The sequence below is a fragment of the Ptychodera flava genome, chromosome 22 (genome assembly GCF_041260155.1).
Source record: "Ptychodera flava strain L36383 chromosome 22, AS_Pfla_20210202, whole genome shotgun sequence".
Taxonomy (NCBI): Eukaryota; Metazoa; Hemichordata; class Enteropneusta; family Ptychoderidae; genus Ptychodera; species Ptychodera flava.
The window spans coordinates 8,479,381-8,500,760 of record NC_091949.1 but is presented as its reverse complement, the minus strand read 5'-3'; the positions used below and the strand labels follow the sequence as shown (position 1 = coordinate 8,500,760).

Here is a 21,380-nt window from a genome sequence, read left to right as displayed (position 1 = left end):
CCCCCCTGGATTTTGCCGGGCCCCCCGGCCGTAAAACTGAACGGTCCCTAAGACCTTTTTTTCGTCGAGGGTCGAAGATCGCAAAAGCCAATATCAGCGTACCTCTTCAAATGAAGCGTACCGGCTTTATCTGTATGGATCAAGTCGCCCGTAGCGCTACCAAGACACGCTTGAGACGAGCAGGCAGACAGGCGGAAAATTATGGTTTAAGAAAAGTTTGTGACTTGCGTGCAAGACTAGGCCAGTAGATATGGATTTTCTACGTCTGGCATTTATTTTCTGTCATTGGGAACTTTCAATCACCGATTTTGTGGATATTTTTCCAAAATTTTCTTTTCCGTTGATGATGGTATGATATGAAACAAATAAATGGTGCATCTGTTTGTTCCTGCAAACTCTGTATAGACAACCTTTTAATTTTTGTCCTAAAAATGCCAGTTTTCGATGTATTGTTGAAATATTATTAACTGAGTATAGGCAAGCCACACAGTGCATGCAAATTACCAGCATAAATTGCAAATTTAAGAACTCAACATGTCTTCCTTGTTATTGATATTTTGTATGGCTTTAGGCATTGATTGAAATTTCGAAAAGCATTTTATTTGTTCTCGAGAGTAAAAAAGCCGTTAGCGGCACGAAATATCCCGTACTTTGTGGATAAAACACCTTGTTCATCGAGATTAGTCTCCTGACGTCAAGACTGCGTCAGGTTTATTAATATTCCTCGCGACTACAAACTGATAAAGTCTTGTAATATTAGCGTAACGTCGCCTAATATCTTTGTTTGTGTTTGGGGGAGACACGCCGCCCTGGGTGTCGAAGAGTAATGATACCCGTATTAAGATCGATGATGCGTTCAGTCACTTCATATTGCTCTAATCTTAATACACACATGGCATCAAACTGTGGGGTCGACTGTCATCGAAATATCGCCTCGAACGGCCACTTTGATGATAACTTTAATGAGGGGATAGTCCGTTTGATAGAAGACATCCCCGGAGTCGATTGTCTCATGGCCGTCTCACGTGTATTGGCCTTATTGGGGCGAGAATCTTTATTTTGTAATAACGCTACAGCCGTGTCTGTCACCGCGGCGCTGTCTCACTTATTACGGCGAAATCAACAGGAAAAAAATCGTCAATTGTCAACGAGCCAATTACACGAGTGGTATTGCAATATGGAAAATGTTCGAAGAGCCATGTGCGTGCAATGTTATACGTAGCCACATTTAAAACTGATATTTTTGCTCTCTTGGAATGATTTAAATCTATCTTTACTGTGTAGATGGTAGTAAAAGACGAAATTTGAAACTTTTATATAAGGTATATGAAATGTTATCATTTTTGAATGTAGGCGCCATGCCTTTCAAAGAACACACTAACCGTCTCTCGATGATGTCAACACTACTTTTTATACATGAGATACACGTACATTTGATTTTCTGCTCACCTTCACCGCATCGTCTGACGATCATATGAAGAGGTTTTCTCCAAACGTGGCGACTTCGAGCGTTTCAGGATGGTTTAGCCGTTATGCCACGGTCGTTCCCCGACAACAACGAAGAGCTTTATCATTAACCATTATCGACAAATGACATTTCCCGATTTATTGCAGGGGCTAAATTGATACCCAGGAAACAAAATCAGAGTCCTTTCCCCGTGATTTCACGGGGACAACTCTGAAATTGTTGTGATATTTTATTTTTGTGCTGCTCAACAAGTGCAATTCTCACTCTTATCCAAACAGTATGTTGAATAAAAATTTCAGCACACACAGGTTGTACGTAACATGTATATAATATGCAGTGTTATTGTTGACAAACAAATGCAAGTCTAGACTACAATTTAGTTGTCAACAATAAAAATAAAAGCTATTGACAAGTTGAATATTATTTATTTCAGCATGATTTTGAAAGTAGAACAAGATGAAATGTCTTGAAGACAGACGAAAAATACTGAAAAATACATCCAAATTGATCTTTAAAGAAATTGCGTACATACTTCTTTTGACTGAAGGTATAGTTAATGTCTTCATAGCCAAAGCATTTATCTCGTACCATGTCTCTATATATATACTACATCAATAGCGAGACAACACAATTGCGGTAAGTGCGAGCAGGACGTGTCTATTCATTCCAGTAGGTGAAATCGTTGCCGTGACAACCGGCTGAAGTGAAATACAAAGTGAATGGAAGTGTTGCGAGTGTTTCAAAAGGATGGCGACGTCTTCTCTTGAAAGAAATTAAGGGAGATTGGATGGTAAATGTATGTGGTTTCTCAAGATTTGCCGTCGCGTGAGTCCAAGACAGTTCACACGCTAGCATGCAGACTCATCAAATGTCATCGGTTCACATTTTGACTTTCGTTTAGAAGTCGATTACATTCCTGGACACGACCGCGAAATAACCTACAATTTTTATACAAAATGATGATCTTTTCTTGTGGATAGAGATGGTTTACTATCAATCGGTTTGGGACAAATATCTTGATCTGGAGCACGTAGAGCATTGTATACTGTAGGCCCGCACGCCGGAATATAGAAAAATAGTCTTGATAAACCCGTCCTGCAGTCTTCTTAAATTAAAATACCAACTTTACATCGGTGCCAAAGTAAAAATACTTTATCAGCTGAAGAAGAGTGGGCGATAATATTCCCGACTTTGTGTTACACGAGTACAATGCGGTGCCATCAACAGGCACGATTTTGTCTGCATATCTGAACAAACAACGCATGACAAACGGACCGCGCGGTTTCAATTTCCCTTTCAGAACGCTCTGCGCTTCTTCCGGCAATGGACTGTTGATGACGTTGTGGACGTTGTTATTGCAATGGTTAACATGTGGTTCCCCCGGGGAAGCACGTTCATAAGATAAAATCCTGGAAATGTGAAATATTTGAAGAAAAACAATGAATGCAATGGTATCATTCCGCGTCAAACGGACGGCTAATACTGCGAATTAAAAACGGGGAAAAAGAGCGGATTTCCGCCTACGTCAGTATCAGTTCCTTTTGGCGGTTTTTAATCATTTCTATCTATTTTTTTGTCTGGCTAATGCCATCGCGGCTTCAATTTGATGCTGAACCTCGTCTTATTGATTTTCTTTACTTTTATCGAATAAAGTGTATCTATGACCAGAATAAATTCAATTTCAGCAACTTCGGAAGTTACGAAAGTCACCCTATGCCTGAGGAATTTTTATTATTTTTGCCTGCCGTAAAGTCGTTCAGACGATGAATTTCCCGCGTTTTTTTGTCCAAATTACATGCAGTCGTTTACCTTTGGAGTTTAAGTTAGTAGTCCCTGTCTTTATAATTCCTGTACACTATCGTTATTCAGGACTTGGGCAAGACACATTTTGTGAAAACAAAAGAATACTGTCATCAAAAACTAGACAAACGATGAAAACCGCAGATTGGAGCACTTAGTCTCTTACAGTATGTAGCCCAAGCGTTCTTTTCCATTAAAAAATAATGGGGGGGGGTGGGAGGGGTTGATTTTTGAACAGAATCTGTCGAATACGAAAGTATGGAAAACAATTGCAAACCAAACGTGATATTCTTCTGTGTCGCATATTATGGCGCCAGTAACACTAGACTTTTTCTTTAAACCTTTTCACATTCTATTAGTTGATGGTTGACTCCATGTTCGGGCAGAAATTCGGTCGTCATGTCCGGACAGAAATTCGGTCGTCAAAAACGGCAACACACTTCATAATAACTGAGTACTCGCTGTTTCAACATACTGATATTGGTGAGTAGGCAAGGCAATGGCGCGTCTCCCATAAATATTGAAGACATGTTGATTGGAATGAAGCTTATGTCATTTGCATAAAGCTGATTACAAACATGATGAAAGCGAATTTCCCTACGAATGACTCTAATGATCACTTCATTTTTGAGAGGATTAATTCTGTATATTTGAAATTCCGCTTGAATAAGGAAATTAGACAGAAAATATTAATTCCAGGGCAGCCTTCGAAACTTAGTGTGATCAGTTTTGTTCCGATCTAAATTTATTGTATGTTATTGAATGTAAATAGGGCGTGCAGTTGTTATGGAGATAGACTGTCAACTCATTTTACTGTGCATTTCAGATATATTTTGATTTGGGAAACGTAAAATTCGGACTATTTTGTATTAGGTATTCATACCGGGAGGGTTTGCTCCATTGTTTGGAATTTTAATCGAAAAAAATAATAAATTGAATTACAAACTGTCATACTTACGGATTTATGTGCCATATTCAGAAACATAATTGTCAGTTTACTGTATTTTTGACTAATTTTCGCCAAAACCAATATGATTGATAGTAGGTAGTCTAGGACGAGAACTAGTTCAAAAGGTCAAAAGGGACGATTAGTAGAAGACTAAAAAATACATGATAAAAACGCTTAACCTTATCCAATCCCCGCTGTGCGTGGGCTAGAATTGCTTTATTCTGATACCCCTGAGAAGTGAGTTGAAACCCTGAGACTTCCCCGGGAATAACCCCTTCTCGGTTTCTTTCACGACCTTCGGGGGGAAAGCTTCTGATCGAATGTAGCCACTATACGTACCAAAACCTAGGAAGGGTTCACTTGATGATCACACAAGTCGTGATATCGAAACATAACTGCTATAGGAAGATTTTAATCTGTAAAGGAAACCCACGTGTGTTTACATACCCTGATGTTTTATTTCAAGCTCAATTCAAAAAAAGGCCGGGATACAGCACATTAAAATATTTACCCCGCGAGGAAACATCAAAAACTCTCGAACTGATATAAAAACATCACTTTTCTATACACGGAAAGCTATTTTTGGTCGGTTTGTTTAAGTCATTCATTGAGTAGTTGTTCTTTGATAAATTACACGACAGTCCGGCTCTCCCGTTGCGTTTTGACCTCCCTGCTTCCCCGATAGTGCAAAGATATCTATCATCAGACGTTGGGATTATTCAGCTAGTGGCGTGTGAGCAGACGCGGGTGTATTCTGTACGAAGCGTTTATAGAAGGAATTTTGTAAATTTGCCGTTTACAGTTTCCTCAGTCCGTCACGCAAAGCGAAAGGGCCATGTAAATGCGCAGCTGTCCCATACAAGTCAATCGTCAACTCGTCAAACCCGTCGAAACTAACAGCGATGACATATCGAACCTTGTCTGAGTGTGTTACTTGTCTCCAAATGTGTTAGTATTGCACTTCATTTGATTACAAAGTGCGGCCAAACATTGTTTGCAGTAACATTACTTGAACAGAGTGAAAACAAAATTCAAATTTACTTTTCACTTTCCGCAAATACTGCAACGCTTGAGTAGGAGTAATTAAAAGCCCCCCTTCATCTTTTCCATAGTAATGGGAGAAATGTACATCCTACGGGATGAAAATCTTGTACACCAACCAGTGTGAACAGAGAAGCCAGTCGAGCTAGCAAATCATTTCGTCACAAAATACAGATATACCGAATACAAGGAGTTTTATTTTTGGAGGACCGCACGGTGTGTATCCTATCGTAACATCTTATTCTCGATGACTACAGACAACTTATTTATTCATTTGACCCACGCGCGTATTTTCCATCAAATAACGTCAGATCGACCATTGATGACGTCAGAGAATTTTTCAGCCAGGGGCCATGCCTCTCCTTCTGTCAGTACCAGCTGATATGAGTATTTGCTTGTATGGGCAAGGATAAACTTGGGCTATTAATAGTCCCAGTTCATGTACACTTTGATCCATAACTCCCTATGGGAACTGGTAAGTGCATCCGAAACGAGGCTATCCCCGCACAACGTGATGCAATCGCCTGTCACCGTTTGCAAGATGAACTCTGTGGAAGCTAATATCGATACTTACTAACGGTACGTTTTGTCGCAATGGGCATGTATGATGGAAGTTTTTATCAAGGAAATAGATTTGCAATACTTTCAAGACTTGTTGCATAGCAATTCGAGGGGTGTACGGACCGTCGGTGTATATTACCTGTAACTTTTGTAGTCTCTCTTCCTTCGTTCCTTATAGGTATATTTATGATATTCATGAAATGTGTGTACATATGTATGTATATATGTATATGTATATTATATATGTATATATATATATATATATATATATATATATATATATATATATATATATATATATATTAAAAGAAAACACATTTAAAGATATATATATATATATATATATATATATATATATATATATATATATATATATATATATATATATATAAATATATATATATATAGGCATGCGCCTTTAGTTCCGATGTCTCACTGAATGTGAATAATCTCCGCACCATCTTCAATATGCAAATAGCAATGTGTGTATTATGAAGGTGATTTGGGGATTATTAGAAAGAAATGTATGGCATTACAACATTAATGAACGTTTGAAGCACACGTGTGAATAATTTCTATTCTACACCCATAACAAATTCTAAACGGACTTTCTTAGTAAAATTTGTATCATTTTACAAAGTTCATATCATGAATGAAGGTAGTGATTATAATAAATTTCCTTTCATGATCGACGTATGTGAAATGCTTAGTGCCAATGCAAACTAGATCGACTCTTCACAATGATCGTGTCTAGCTGAATATGCAATCATGATACTATTTTGTCACAAACCTCGCGCATGTGTTCGGCGGTTTAAATATTGATAAGGCTTGTGTACTAGGTGGAACGATGTGTATTGTTTAGGGGCCATCGTGTGAATTGGTTTGTGGAATTTATCACAGGTAATGCCGTGGACTCCATTATTCGCAGTCTACTCTTCACAATGAGTGATGTTATACCCCGTAATACGAATTTGATATGAGCTGTGCTTTTGGCTTCGCTACCGGCGATGAGATAGAGTACAAGCCGAGATCCAATATGGACTGATTTATTAGCTATTTGATGCATGAATTGGTGGGATCTGCTGTTGGCTGGATTGCTGCGATTATTTGCACGATTTGGGCTGTGTGGCTCAGGATAAATTCTGTACAAAATCCTTGAATCGTACTGGTGGTTGAGTTACTATTATATTATTCAGTGATTGTCGGGGGTCATTCTGAATAGTATCATTGTCTTGCGTGTACGATCATTGCCTGAACTATGGCTGTTTTATATTAGGCCCCCCAAAAATAAATGAATTGTGCTGTTCCGGTAACATGGATTTCAAAAATAGGGTTACGTAGGTAGGTCGACAGGAATATTTTTCCCCGAATTTTTTTTCATTTTTGAATAGGCATTTTTCAGGGGTTCAGGGCGGTCAAATACTGGCCACAACATTTCCAGAAAAATGTATCATACATATGAAAGAAAAAAACCCCATAAAAGACATCCTCGTTCAAGCAAAAATCAAATGCAATGTAACGAACGCGTAATTTCACGGGTTTTTCTTTCGTTTTTAGTTCCGTGTTTAAGTAGCTCTAAAAAGTTAGGGTCGGCAGGTAAAAAATAGGGTAGGTAGAGTTATCGGAATAGCACCATTTGTTTTGTTCGGCCTTAGCTGCGTTTATTGATCACGCCAAAATATTTGAAAAGTGTCAGGTGTACAATCATACCCAATACGAAAATTATCCGATTTGTGATCATCCAACAGTTTCAAGCACGTTCCTTGCCTTGATTGTTTTTTTCTCAATTGATGACATTCATGGATCCCACCTTTGTCAACCTTTCAGAGTCTTTTCAAAGGCTCTGATGCAATTAATGTTTGAACTGACAGCTGTTCGTGGATTCTTTTACTCTCAGAAATTACATTTCTAATCTGCTGCTAAACTACATTCGTCGTTTCGTATTTATTGACTCTTGATCAGAATTTCCCGAAGGCGTTCATATTCTGTATACACAGTGTTATTTAATTAACGCCTACTGATGTACTGAACTGCACCAACATGCTGCAAACTATCTCTGAAAACAAGTCAAGCCACGAGTTGCAACTTTTTTGTTGAAATGACTACAAAAATGATCTGCCCGTATGCGCCAGCCTGTTGGCGTTTAGGAGGAACTGCGCTTCGAGTTCAAATCTATCTGTTAAACATGGCAATGCACTGAGCAGTGCAGTACACAGGACTGTCTAACGTACCCTAAGGCGTGTTCACGGCACGCAAGGCTGAAACGCCGAACAGGAATGCTGAAATTGTCAAAAGTTACACCTTGTGTCTCTTAAAGCGTAGATAGATGTTTGCCATTTGTCAGTGGCTCCCGTGATCAGTGTAATAAAGCCATGGAGGAGGATAGTTTGCACGTCAAAGGTTTCACTCGTACCAACACCCGGTATTGCAATCGGCTCCAGGCATCATATTATTTTCAATCTATGGAAGTGCTAAACTCCGGCCCAACAAGTCTCTGGGTTGGCAAACGCTGATTGCATTTAGGAGGCGCTGTCAACAAGTTGGCGGGAAAACGCCAAAGAGAGAAACGCTCAATAATTTGAACCGACAAACTCACAAATCTTGCGTAGCTCACATCAAAACTATCTCCTTACAAGCTTGAGGGCAGTGTTCAAAGAGTATAACCCCGATGTCCCAGATATTAAATTAATATATATGTCCAACCACGACTTGTAGCTGTAATGGCGCCCCACCGAGATGTTTAATGTTGTTATTTGTTCAAAACGAAATAATCAAAGTTTTATGTGTCTCTAAAAAAGCGAAAGATCATCAAAATAATGGTCTCGTTCACCGAAGGTGCTGTGAAAATGAGCAATAATCGCGGTGTTGTTTATAATAACAGTCAAAACTGTGTAGACATAAAGTAGAATGCAGGTTTTACAGAAACCAGAAAGCTCCTTCACTTAGCAATAGTCAACGCAATCTGCCAGTGCGGATGTCTTTATCCGTCTCAATTTTCCAGCATTCTGATATTTTTCCTTTATTTCAATATATTCGCATTAGCGTTAGTGTAACGAATTAGTTTGTCAACGTCGAATGAATAATAAGTTGCCCAAATGGGACCTATATAGTTCGTAGTAACAATATCGTCTCCGAATGTTTAGATTTAAAACTCTTGCGTGTTCGTTCAATGGCCGAACAAATTTACTGTATACATGTGTGTCTGCATCACCTTTATAATAAGTGACAATTCTGTCATTATCATGTTTAGCACTGCATTAGACATTTTCTTCCCATCTGAAAGTTCAAGTGTCATCTTTTAAATGTCAGCTTTTACATTTGTATTTGAAATCCGTGGGAGATTAATCTATAAGTTCGTGAATTATTTAGCGACACTTGTATGAGCTTCGGCTGTCGCAGCTGCGGTTGAACGATAAACTTCCGACTTTTCGTGTTCTTTTTCGCAAAATGCGTCACACGAATAGCTGTGACATCCATCTACGGGTAAGAGCTTACCAAATACCGCAGCGATCAAATTCATCTGCAATTTTCCTCGCCGCCTTAGATGCCATTTGCGGGATTTTTTATCACTTCAATCGACGTACATCGGTTCTGTCCACCATATCCCCTACGTTGCTACCTCAGATACTTTGTATTATGCAAGGTGGAAATGTTATCGCGAGTATATTTTTGGATAGAAATCGCTCGTAAAAGCAACATTACAGCCATAATGGGAACTGTTAACAGCCATATCAGGGTTGACATTACTCAGACCCAAGATTGATCAAAGGTCACAGTGAGAACAATTGGTAATGGTTTCTGAAAAATATTCAGCCGATACTTTATCTTCTGAAAATGCATTTTTGGAACTCCCTTGAGAGTTTGAAACCAGTCCTAGTTTGGTTAGCCACGAACTTTTCTCTTGCCATCTTGCGCAATCACAGTCCTTGGGTATCGGGCCAAGGAAAGAAGTGTATTAACAAGCCAATCTTTTGCCCAATGAAATGTAGACTTGCTGCAGCCTTAAATATGGGTCACTCATAAAATGTGAGTCACGCCCCTGATCGTTCTTGTGATGAATTTCATTTTCTTGATAAAAGTGTTCCTATGAAATCAATACTCCTACGTTGTAGAATGTCCTTTCAATTTTCATATTGAATTCTTAAATAGCTATCCCGAGTAATGACTTCAAGCTGGCACTTGTCATGAGAAGATAATTATGTCAAGGTTTACTGGCAATCACGTGATATGTTCATAACAGGTTTTGTTGCGACGTTTACTACTTGTGGTGATTAATTCCAGACAAAGTCTTGGATAAAGTTACATCAGGAAAATGCCATGTTTTCGTCGCAATGATTGGCTACCCTGCAAAACTAACACAAAATTCAACACTTGCAGAATTCCTTGAACTATATTCACAGCATTTGAACTATGAGTTTAGTTTTATACCCTGTGTCAATAATAAGGATTCTAGCATTTAAGGTATATGCACCTCGCGAATATAGATATTTGCATTTAATTTTTCCAAAAATTTCTACCGTTTGTTGGGGTTCATTTTGAAGATCGTAGAGTGAATAAAATTTCCACCCTCTTACGATTTTTAAAATCGAAAATTGTATTTTCCCCCATAGAGTTAACACATGAATGGCGGCCATTTTTACTGCCAAATATAGGTAAATGTTATGTGGTATGTTTCTTAGGTACCAAAATTTGCACTATGACCCTCAATGTTTACTGTCGATTTGGTAAGAGAATGGTTTCAAGCTCCTCGTAGAAAGTTTGACGTAAGTTTAAGTATTTCAAATTCGAGGCGTGACTCAGTTCACAGTGGAGACGAGTTAGGTTAACATGATTAAGAGAGCGACAATTATAACGATTACAGAAAAATTATTCTTAGAAAAGAAATAGTTGATAACCAGCGTTGATATAAAGGTTTGAGATGAGAAGGCGTACAAATATCATCAAGTAACCATGACACTACCATGGTCAAAAAGGCGTGGTCAGAGTCCCGAAAAAAAGATTCACATCTTTCGGAATCTGAGAATTACATTGGGCACATTATTCGCACCGCGATTCACGTGCATCATGTTGTTAGTTTGTCCGGGGTCAGTAGGGTTCTTTCCATTTCCCTGCCTTCTCTAATCACCGTGCACTTCTCAAAGAGCCGTCGAATCAAGAGTTTGCCCGCTTCGCCAGTTTAACACGTTTCTGTCTTAATGTTATAAGGTTTCGGACGTGATGATTTCTTCTCTGACGCTGCACTTTTGTTATCGCTGTTCGATTTGAATTCATGGTGCGACCTCCACGGGTACAAGTACGTTCGATCAAGAGTATTCACGTATCACGTTCGTGCGATGATGAGAATTCTTGAAGATCTTCAAATTTTCAACGATAATGGAACCGTTTTCTCAGTAATCAACTGCATCGGGCAATTCTTGATAAACTAGGTGAAGCCCCATCCTATTACTTTTGACAGGTGACAGAAACTACGCGAGACTTTGTGAGATCATACGAAGAAATGCAGAAAACCATGTAACACCTATTAGACGTAAACATAATGGGATAGGCCTACTAGAATGTGTCATTAAATAAGGTTGTATAAGGGCACTTCTAGGCCTAAGGGGAAAGCCACACTCTCACTGTTCTACTGTTTCAGTTTTGCAAAATAATACTACTCCAAAAGCTGGAGATATTTGCCTCTTAGCAGTTTGCAGAAATAAATTATTTAAAGTGAGTATGAAAGTTTTCGAGGGTCTGTGATTCAGACCATTGTGCGCGAAGTTGTGATAGGGTTAACATTGTTTTCTGGGAAATGTCTATTTGCATATCAAAATGGCCGCTGCGCCGCCATCTTGACGAGTACTTCAACGTGGCACAGTCCTTCTGACAAGACGACTGCGAATATGCGTTTTTCACGCAATACCTTTAGTTCACTCTGATTTGAATCTAAATCTGTGCATCTGTAAACATTAAATTTGCTTAGGTAAGATAAAGTATCCGAGCGATCTACACACTTTATGACCTTAATTTTCGCTCAAGTGAATTTGAGTGTCGTTTGTATTAGTCTCTCCTTCTTCGTTAAACTTTCTATACGGTCAATCAGCTTGCTGTCAAAATAAATCTGATAATAGTATTGCGACTGTGTATCATTTAACCCAGCAGATGTCAAGCCCTATTTGCTTTCATTAGTAAGGGCGAGTTCTTACATCTGTCAAAAGATGTATCGCATTAAAGTTTACTTTCTTTTATAAATTGGATGCCATCTAGAGTGTAACTGGATGTAATCGTGTAAAGGACCTACCGTCAATTTGTTTTGATGAAGCGGCAGACTGATTTGAGAGGGGACAAGCATAGGGCATTTGCAAACGCTGCCTTCGTTCAGTCTGCGCTCTTGTGTGCCCGACTTAACCCTGGGAGCACTGTCTGACTCAGCAGCCCTGGCTTTTAGTACACCGATTTGTCACAATAGGTAGAAACTTATCCTCCGTACTGTCTTTGCCTCGGTCAATCACTTAACCGCTGTTCATACGAGCCGCTTCAGGCTTTGTTCCGTCCTAAACGAGAAAAGCTGGCAAACCACATTATACCCAATGAACACCGAAGGCATTTTGCTCATACATCTAGCTTCATGAACACCGTGTAGCTTAATCAGCGGCGATTTTGAGCGAGATAAGCTTCATTTTGTTTTTAATGTCATCACGGAGCACCCAATGTTCCTTTATTAGTGAACAGACACAAACGACTTAAGAGAGTGCAAATTGCAATTTAGGGTAGTGTATCAAGATTTCTCAGAGAGAAAAATGTGCCGCGCTTTTAAGTCTCAAACTGAAACTGACTGCAAAGTTTTATATCTCTGTTCAGAATGTTCTTTCCGATGTTGCACTCTGCGAGGATATGTTCTCGGCGATAACTCATCACATACTCGATGATTACCTTTCCCTTCTGGTACAGAATCTTGTAGTTTTCATTTGACACCCCGTTTACTTGTGTAATTGTGAAATTCTATCTTGGAACTCTAAGCCTCCCTAATTTTTTGTGTGATTGTCCGAGCACGCCTTGCGTAAAAAAACGCATTTTCATCAAAGCGGATGGTGTTAGGATAAATGCACTAATCTGATAAAATCACAAACACCGGAATCTTTGGTTTTCACTAAGATCTTGAGATAAGGAGTACATTTTTACTGCATAGTCCTATAGTCAATGTTGTACGCACGGGGAGATCGTCAATCAATGATCGATCGATCGATCGCTCCATCCATCCATCCATCCATCAATCCATCCATCCATCCATCCATCCAACCATCCATCCATCCATCCATCCATCCATCCATCCATCCATCCATCCATCCATACATACATCCATTAACATACATACATACATACATACATACATACATACATACATACATACATACATACATACATACATACATACATACATACATACATACATACATACATACATACATACATACATACATACATACATACATACATAGTAGTAGATAGATAGATAGATAAATAGATAGATAGATAGATAGATAGATAGATAGATAGATAGATAGATAGATAGATAGATAGATAGATACATATATCTACATTATATACAAACATACATAACATAGTGTGTATATATATATATATATATATATATATATATATATAGATAGATAGTATTTGTATGTATCTATTTATCTATGTATGTATCTATGTATCTATGTATGTATTTGTTCATATACATCGAGCCCAACATTATTGCAACAGTGTAAGTGTCATATAGGTTTTTTGAAACAAACTAAAACAACAGGCTACATTGTAGGTCATATATGTTGCCATACATCATTCCAGTGCTTCCTGGAACCTTTCTGAAAATAAATCGTAAGCTGCTATTCTGGCACAGCTCAGATGGTTTGTTTTAAACTCCCCGTCGTATGATATACGAGAGAGACCTTTCGCCAGCCGCTGTAACATGCCATACATCAAAGTTCACATTTGAGCAAAGTCCCATGGCGCGGTCCCTGTATACATGTTCTAGCATTTAACGATGATCACAAGAGTGCATGTAAAAGGGTTAGTATAATTTCGCGAATAATGAATGTTTTTTGTACACGTGCCATTTCAAGAACGCACTAAGATATTGCGCAAAAACTGACAAAGTATACCCTCGCCGATTATGCTGCTTTGAAAGGTAATGAAGATGAATACGGCATGATGGGAGAATTTGCCGGTGAGTTGAAGGACGTGGTAATTATTCACATCACGCAACAACAACATGTTTGGCCGTGCATCACTTATCAAATAAGACGAGGCTCTTGCAACGGGATGTTTGCTGAAATGAATACGCGTTCCTCCAGGCGTATTTGTTTTGCCTGGAGTTGGGCACATAATTGACTTTGTAGACGATTAAGTGGGTGCTGTAACACCTGCCCAAGACAGTTTTTTTTAACGCAACGCCAAAATGACGACTGCCACAAAATGAGGCTCGTGATTATAGGATGACGTCACCATCTGAATTGCTGGAACACGCGGAAAGAAACGTGTAATGACATTTGTTACTTTCTCACGGGGTTACCCACATGATTGATAGAGGGGTTCTGACACATCGTATTTTAAATCAAAGGAATTTATGGCCTCCAAAACAGCGATGAACGACAGATAAGTTCTGAAATAGTTACTTCAGTGGCTGTTGTTCCGAAAGAACGTTAAGAAAATGAAATATTGATAAACATACCATAATTTTACGACCTTTTGAAATGCCATTACTCTATGAGACACAACCCGTCTTCTTAATTTCTTTGACTATGTTATCTTGTCTCTAACGTAGTGATTATCAACTTAAAACTTCAAAACGCTTCGGCAAAATAGAAAAAAATGCGTATTTCGGGTAACCTGACCTACCGAGAAAAAAACTCATCGGTCCTGGACATTTTATTCACATTTTCTAAGGATGTTGAGTATATTCTTTGAAGTTTACCGTATTTTATGGATCTCAGCCAACAAAAAGAAAACAAGAAAAACATTCTTCTGACCTAACCCAGTTTCGGAGACATGTTACAGGACAACAGACCATTGGTTTTATTTGGCCGTAAAATAATGGATAGATCAATTTTTAGGAAGAGGACGCCCGCATATCCGAGGATGAAAGTTCTGTTTTTAAACATTTTGGTTATCAAAAGTCCCAAAGTTGAAGATAGCTGTTATATCTGCAAATAAGGAGGTTTGCGAGGAAATGGTCGTATTACTTAGAGCGCCGATAACAGAATCTATAGTACTCCACCAATTAAACGCGTCATGTGCTTAAAAGCGAAAAGACATTGACGTAGGACAAAGAAGGTCATCCTTGCACATATAACGATTTCCAAGTATTATAACGTCCACGACGTTGAAATGAGATGAAAAATCCAGAGGAAAACGCATTTATATTTCTCTGCGAGAAAATATAATAAGTGAACAAATCGAATGAAACACAACATGACAAATTTCTAGAAGGGCCGTCAGTAAAATCCATGAGTTCGAAACATAATGTTCCATATTTTCCAACCCTGTGACGGTTAAAATGAGTTTCCAACGAATAAACCCGCAAGACATGAAATAATGTTTCGTTGTGCAAGACTGTAAGATACTGAGGTTAAAATCATCTGGTTGTACCAGTTAAAGTCTCGGGGATTGCATTAGGCCGACAGTATAAGCAGAAATCCAGCAACGTTCTGCTGTTCTGGCTGTTTCAATCTTAAGATGTTGAAAAATGGGGCAACAAACGATGGCTTCAAGGCGATGTAATAATTGTGTTCTAGTGGCTAGTTTCGCTAGTCGATACAGTAACGTTACCACAGATATTATGTAAGTTCCCAGGGTAGCTACGACCTCGAGATTACGGGCCCGAGCTTTTTATGTCCGGGAAGCACATCTATTGCTCCCGACAAATTGTAATCGTGTCCGCGTGCGAATTAATGATCGCGTGAAGCGTGTCCTGTTTGGCTCCGGTGTGACGAGTCCTGTGATTGATGAGTGGCAAAACAGCACACAAAAGGTTGATTAATTTGAATAGAAGAAAAGGGACAATTTCAGCATAGAAAGTTATTTAATGGAAAGAAATTACGTGAATGCGTTTATTAATTACCTTCTTGAGGTGTGATTCCGCGTGTTTCGCCGCTCTATTATTGGATTCACAATGCTATGGGCACGCAAGATCCTGGCAGGAAATGTTGTCTTTAAAAAATGCAAGATTTATACCATACTTTTTAACAGTCGAGGATGACTTCGTTTTGATATCTTTCATCGTAAATATGCATATGAATACATGCACATAAAAACGTTTGAATTGGTAGCCCCTCGTTTCAAATGGACCTAATAATGTCTGCTCAAATTGGAAGAAAACGTCCATAGATCTTCTTGTTATTCAAGACGCGTCGACATTTCCTTGCTCGGAACGATCATTTTGAAGACGACTCGTACGCGGGTCGGCCGCCGCGGGGGCTCGTTCAGCTATCCGACGTTGCCTTGGTGAACAATTCAGTGAAATTACTCTTGTAAAACTAGCGCGGGGTTCAGCATCAGCAACTAGTGAGGTGACCTCTATCTATAGCCATGCGCAGCGTCAAATTTAATAACCACGGCACATTAGAAGTTGTAGGAATGTTTTTTGCTCTATACGTGACATTATTAACGGTTTTAAATCTGTCAAACAGACGTCGAGTGACGAGCCTGGCGGATTAGCTCATATCAGCACTGTTTATCTGCGCGCAGCAGACTAGCTATAGCTCATCCAATCCGTCCATATTTATTGTATTTGTATATCTGTGTTTGTTCTTTCTCCTCAGATCACGTGACTCTCCGAAAGATGTCAAGGCGCTAATGTGAGGAAACCGGAGGACTCCATTCAACGCGACTTCGACACGATTTTAACCAGGGGTCTGGAGACGAGTGCCCTGAATTAGCCAAATTAGACGACGAACCAGCAAAACAACCTGGGAAGAGGAAAGACCTTTGAACTTAAGAAAATAATGAAAAAGATTACTGCAAATTGGGTGTGAATAGCAAAGCCCTACATCAACGTTATCGCAGTTTTTCTGATGAGTCTCGTCCAGAGCCATCAGTTCAACAAAGAGGGAAAATTATGTTCCTATAATGCCTTTACATCCGGGCATTCGTTTTAAATTGAGCATACGTATCATTATCTCTGCGAATAATAGAAGCGAAGCTGTACGTAAACCGCGCTATTGATCATTGCAAGGCGATCTAGCGTCCTCTTCCAAGAATCTCCACTTATTTACCCAGCCTTGTCCGAGCTCAGTCGCTCTTTACGTTTCCCGGAGTATTCCCCTAAACCGTTTTTCCTCTCTGCACAAATGTATGCCTCCATCGCCAAGTTCAACTGGAATCAGCTGTTTATGTGCTGCTACTGCCTCAAGCAGAGAAGGAAGAAATCGGGCGCGTACTACGAACACCGCAGCAAAGAACTGGACCTGCTGAACATTCCGTCGAGAAAATCCTCACGGGAGACGTCCCCGGTCCACGTTCGACAGAAGATCATAGCGGGACAGGACCCCATCGATTTTTGGGTTATGCGAGACAATGAGATCGAGGTGTCCAGGATTCAGCCAGGTAAGTCGTCTTCATAATCTTTTTCTAAGTCATTTACTCCAACTAGAAAACAAGGCAGTTGCAGAGTTGCCATGGTAACTCACTGCGAAGACAAAATCTCCCATAGCTCATGATAATTAAACTTTCCCTCCCAGTTACACTTTTCGAATTTCTTCCCGTGAGCAAGATGAATAACACCGTCTGAATCTTCCGCTGTGTCAAAAAAGTCGGTTTGTTGTTGGCATGTTTTAAAGTAAATAAGACTCTTTTATTGTCCTATTTATGTCGTACTTAGTAAAAGGGTATAATAAGTCCAAGAGGCGTTTATCGGTAAGCTGTTTTATTTATTTATTTATTTGTTTTTATCTATTTATTTATTTATTATTTAGCTGTTTATTGAAGATTAATTAAAAATAAATAAAATCCATGTCTAAATGAGGTAGGGCGATTACAGCTGATGCAAATCAACTACACAAAACCTGTCTCCACAAGGAAATGGACCATCGTCTGGTCCGCACGGCGTGGTTAAGTCGAGCCAGTTTTGTTTTGCGGGAGGGTATCTGTTCGAATGCCCTAGGTTAAGGTAGCTAAGTTGGGAAATAAACATACACACGATTTGTACACGAAAGCAAATAAATATCAAGTCGTCTAACTCAAATGATAGTTTATGACAGCTATAGCCATTTTGCATCGACTTGACAGTATCTAGGAGTGGTGCTTGGCCTAGATAACACATTACCAAGAACTAAAGAAAACATTCACAATACTGTCAACTCGAGTGAAATAACCAAGAAAATAATAGAGATTTCCAAACCCTTTGTAGCAGCGCACTTTACGGATCTTCCGTGTGAATTGCTTACAGTAACTAAATGTATAGAAAATGCATTATGCATTATTACACTGTTTTATGTAAGCAATTTTAACATGTTAAGTCAATTTAACTGTCATTTTAGGAGCTGTATACAATTCCCCATTGACTGAAAGATAATTTGACCGCAACATCTCACCGTTTTACTGTCTTTTAGTTTATGATTCTGTTGTTGTAAGCATCCTTTACTCATTAACGCTTGGGTCTTGTCGGTATTACCGAACAGTATTTCCAGATAAAATGACCTTTACACGAGACAAGGCCTAATTATGACGTCATTTCTACAACAACGGATCAGATTCAGTTGAATTGTAATTACCACACCTGATTAGGTACACATAAACTTGAATTTGCAAACTGCAGATTTCTTGTAATGATGCAGGGAGATAGTGCGTCCAATAATTGCCTTTTAACTTACACACGTGATAGACTGCAACAAAACTGTAATCAGTTCATTATCCAAGCGAAGTTGTCGCCCCTGGCTGTATTTACGGGTTTTTAACCAGCCGGGTAAACACGCAAAATGTAAGATTGCAGCGTCACCTAACGATACGGTCAGCCTATCCAAATCAGATATTCAAATCCCTGGAGCAGATAGTGCAGAACACTGAACTGCATTCAGATTCGGACTGTTGTCAACTGAGTATAGTAGCGTGGATTCGCCCCGCTTGAAAGCTCTGCCTGGGCTTTCGTGATATTGGCAAATTCTTCGAATTCCCCGATGAAAATTGTTCAAGCACGTTTCCACAGTGCTTTCATTTTAAAAATGACACATAGAGTAATAATTTCGCAGGCAAACAAAAACCTCGAGTGTATCACTGTGTAAAGTTTGTAGACAGAATACCTTCTCAATGAAAACTTTATTTGTTTGTCGAACGTGTTTGATTATTGTCGGAGTCAAGCCGGGGCACCGTTTACTGATGCTTTCATCATGAAGTGTACGCCGTTAACTGAGCCTTGAGCTGGCGTTTAAAAGGCAATATCGCATAATTTTGAAGTGATTAATGGAGACATATTGCATTCCGAGAGACTCTTAACAAGTGGCACACTTCAAAGGCTTGCCGGCAAATGATGAACACACGAAATCACGTGGTCACTCGTACTCGGCTGTACTACTAATTCCTCCTGTGATGCTGCCATTAAAGCGATACTACTCGTCCATCGAAATGATATAAAGTTCTCTTTAGACTGTTTGGACTATAAATACGAGACTATATCTAGGTAGGTTTGTTGTGAGAGTCAATAACTGTAAACTGAGTTGGGAGGTTTCTCTCTCCAATCCATATCGAGCCTGGTCTAAACGTTGCTCAATAAAGAGCAAAGCATACAAGGAGACACTTAAAACCTTCAAGCAGCTCCGAGACTCGATTAAAGTATCATTGACCAATAATATCAGGAAGTGCAAATTCTGACACATTTGTCATGCTTTCTTCCCGAAAAATACTCATCAGTCAATTGGCGAAGCCAAAACGCAGATCTGGAAATCACGCGATGCTGAACATGTCGCTGCTGTCTTGGACAATGTTTCTTAATTAGTATCAGACCGTATCCTTCATTGGCCTACTGGGCGATTTTTTAGTAAAATGAAATAAAATAGAGGTAAGCTTAAAAGACATCGACAGCTGAACATAGACAATCCAAGACTCTATGCGTCTTTAGAAAAGATTTTGTCTCAAAATGGAGATTTTTCCAAATTCTGTGATTATTTGCTGTGCGACTGTTTACATCGAGATGTGTTGAAAATCAAAGATACAAGGACTCCCTTTATAGTAAAAGGCGACTATTTTAATCGCAAATACTTGTACAGTTAGAAGACGATTGTACGATAGAAAAACCACTTAGTGACCGTGGCGTTCATTTTTCTCCTTGATCGTTAACGGATACACTCAAGTTTCAAGGGTAAAGCTTTTTTGCAGGTTCGTGAAGCTTAAGTTTACATATAAATGCACATTGACCTTGAAAATCCCGTATTGTCATCTGTTTCAGCAAAATGTTAATCTCACTTTACATTCACAGATACTACGGATCTTCCTACACACTCTGTCGTATGTTTCCATGTATGTTTCAGTGTGTATTATTACCCGATCAGTTCTTGCGCGTTTCCCCTATCCAATCGACAATGAATAATTTAGCAAACTTTGAACTCTTGATATACATAGTGTTATTATATATATATATATATATATATATATATATATATATATATATGTTATATATGTGTGTGTGTGTATTCTCTTGATATACATAGTGTTATATAGATATACACCGTGATATATACATCGTGTTTTATATATATATACTCACACACATATATATATACATATATATATATATATATATATATATATAATAATATATATATATATATATATATATATATATATATATATATATATATATATATATATACGGTAAAAATGATAACAAGTAGAACACAGGACTTAGGCGTTACTCAGAGTTTCACGCTACATGTGCTCTCTGTAGCGATCAACAGACGAATGGTTCAACTTATCTTATCTTCGAAATGCGTGTTTCCACATGGCGCGCTGGATGGTTCTATTCCTAGAGGAGGGGCATGGTAGTTGGACAGGAGGTATCTGTTCTCATGGCGACACTTCGAGATGAGCTCCGATCGCTTGTTTAGCAGGTTAGCCTTCTCAGCATTGATGATGAACAGTTTGTCTCTAAGGTTACATCTCTTTGTTGCATTAGAGTAAGCTGCAGCATGGCACAAAACAGACCAGCTGGTTGAGTGTTGCATATTTTTGTTCTTCAGATTCCATATGTGCTTGGAAAGTTCTGTACTGGTTTTGCACTTTTCGTTGGTGAACGAGTGTAGGTGGTTGTAGAAGCGGGTTTTGAACGGGTTTTCTGTGAGGCTGATGTAATTTTTGCTGTTACCGTCATTTGTCGATACCTTGGCATTGTAAATAATATATATATATAGATAGATAGATAGATAGATAGATAGATAGATAGATAGATAGATAGATAGATAGATAGATACTCTAAAAAATTAAGGGATACAATACACTTTAAAACTCGGAACCAGTGATCATTCGCCCCATCCTCCCCAGTTCCATTACTAACGCTTTTGAGGTGCACTGTCGTGTAATTAAATTTGTATAAAA

General features: G+C 38.9%; 1 protein-coding gene across 5 annotated transcripts in view; it reads left to right on the top strand.

Annotated features, from left to right (window-relative positions):
* The window catches only part of LOC139122609 (synaptotagmin-15-like), a 90,558-nt gene that overhangs the window by 40,797 nt on the left and 28,381 nt on the right, over nucleotides 1-21,380 (top strand). For 4 of the 5 annotated variants that reach the window (XM_070688169.1, XM_070688167.1, XM_070688166.1 and 1 more), the window contains one exon: nucleotides 16,619-17,402. In XM_070688169.1, the coding sequence (XP_070544270.1) occupies nucleotides 17,147-17,402 (256 nt within the window). In that variant the 5' untranslated portion in view covers nucleotides 16,619-17,146. Of the gene's footprint in view, nucleotides 1-16,239; nucleotides 16,367-16,618; nucleotides 17,403-21,380 lie in introns of those variants that run through there. The other variant, XM_070688170.1, reaches the window with a different exon arrangement.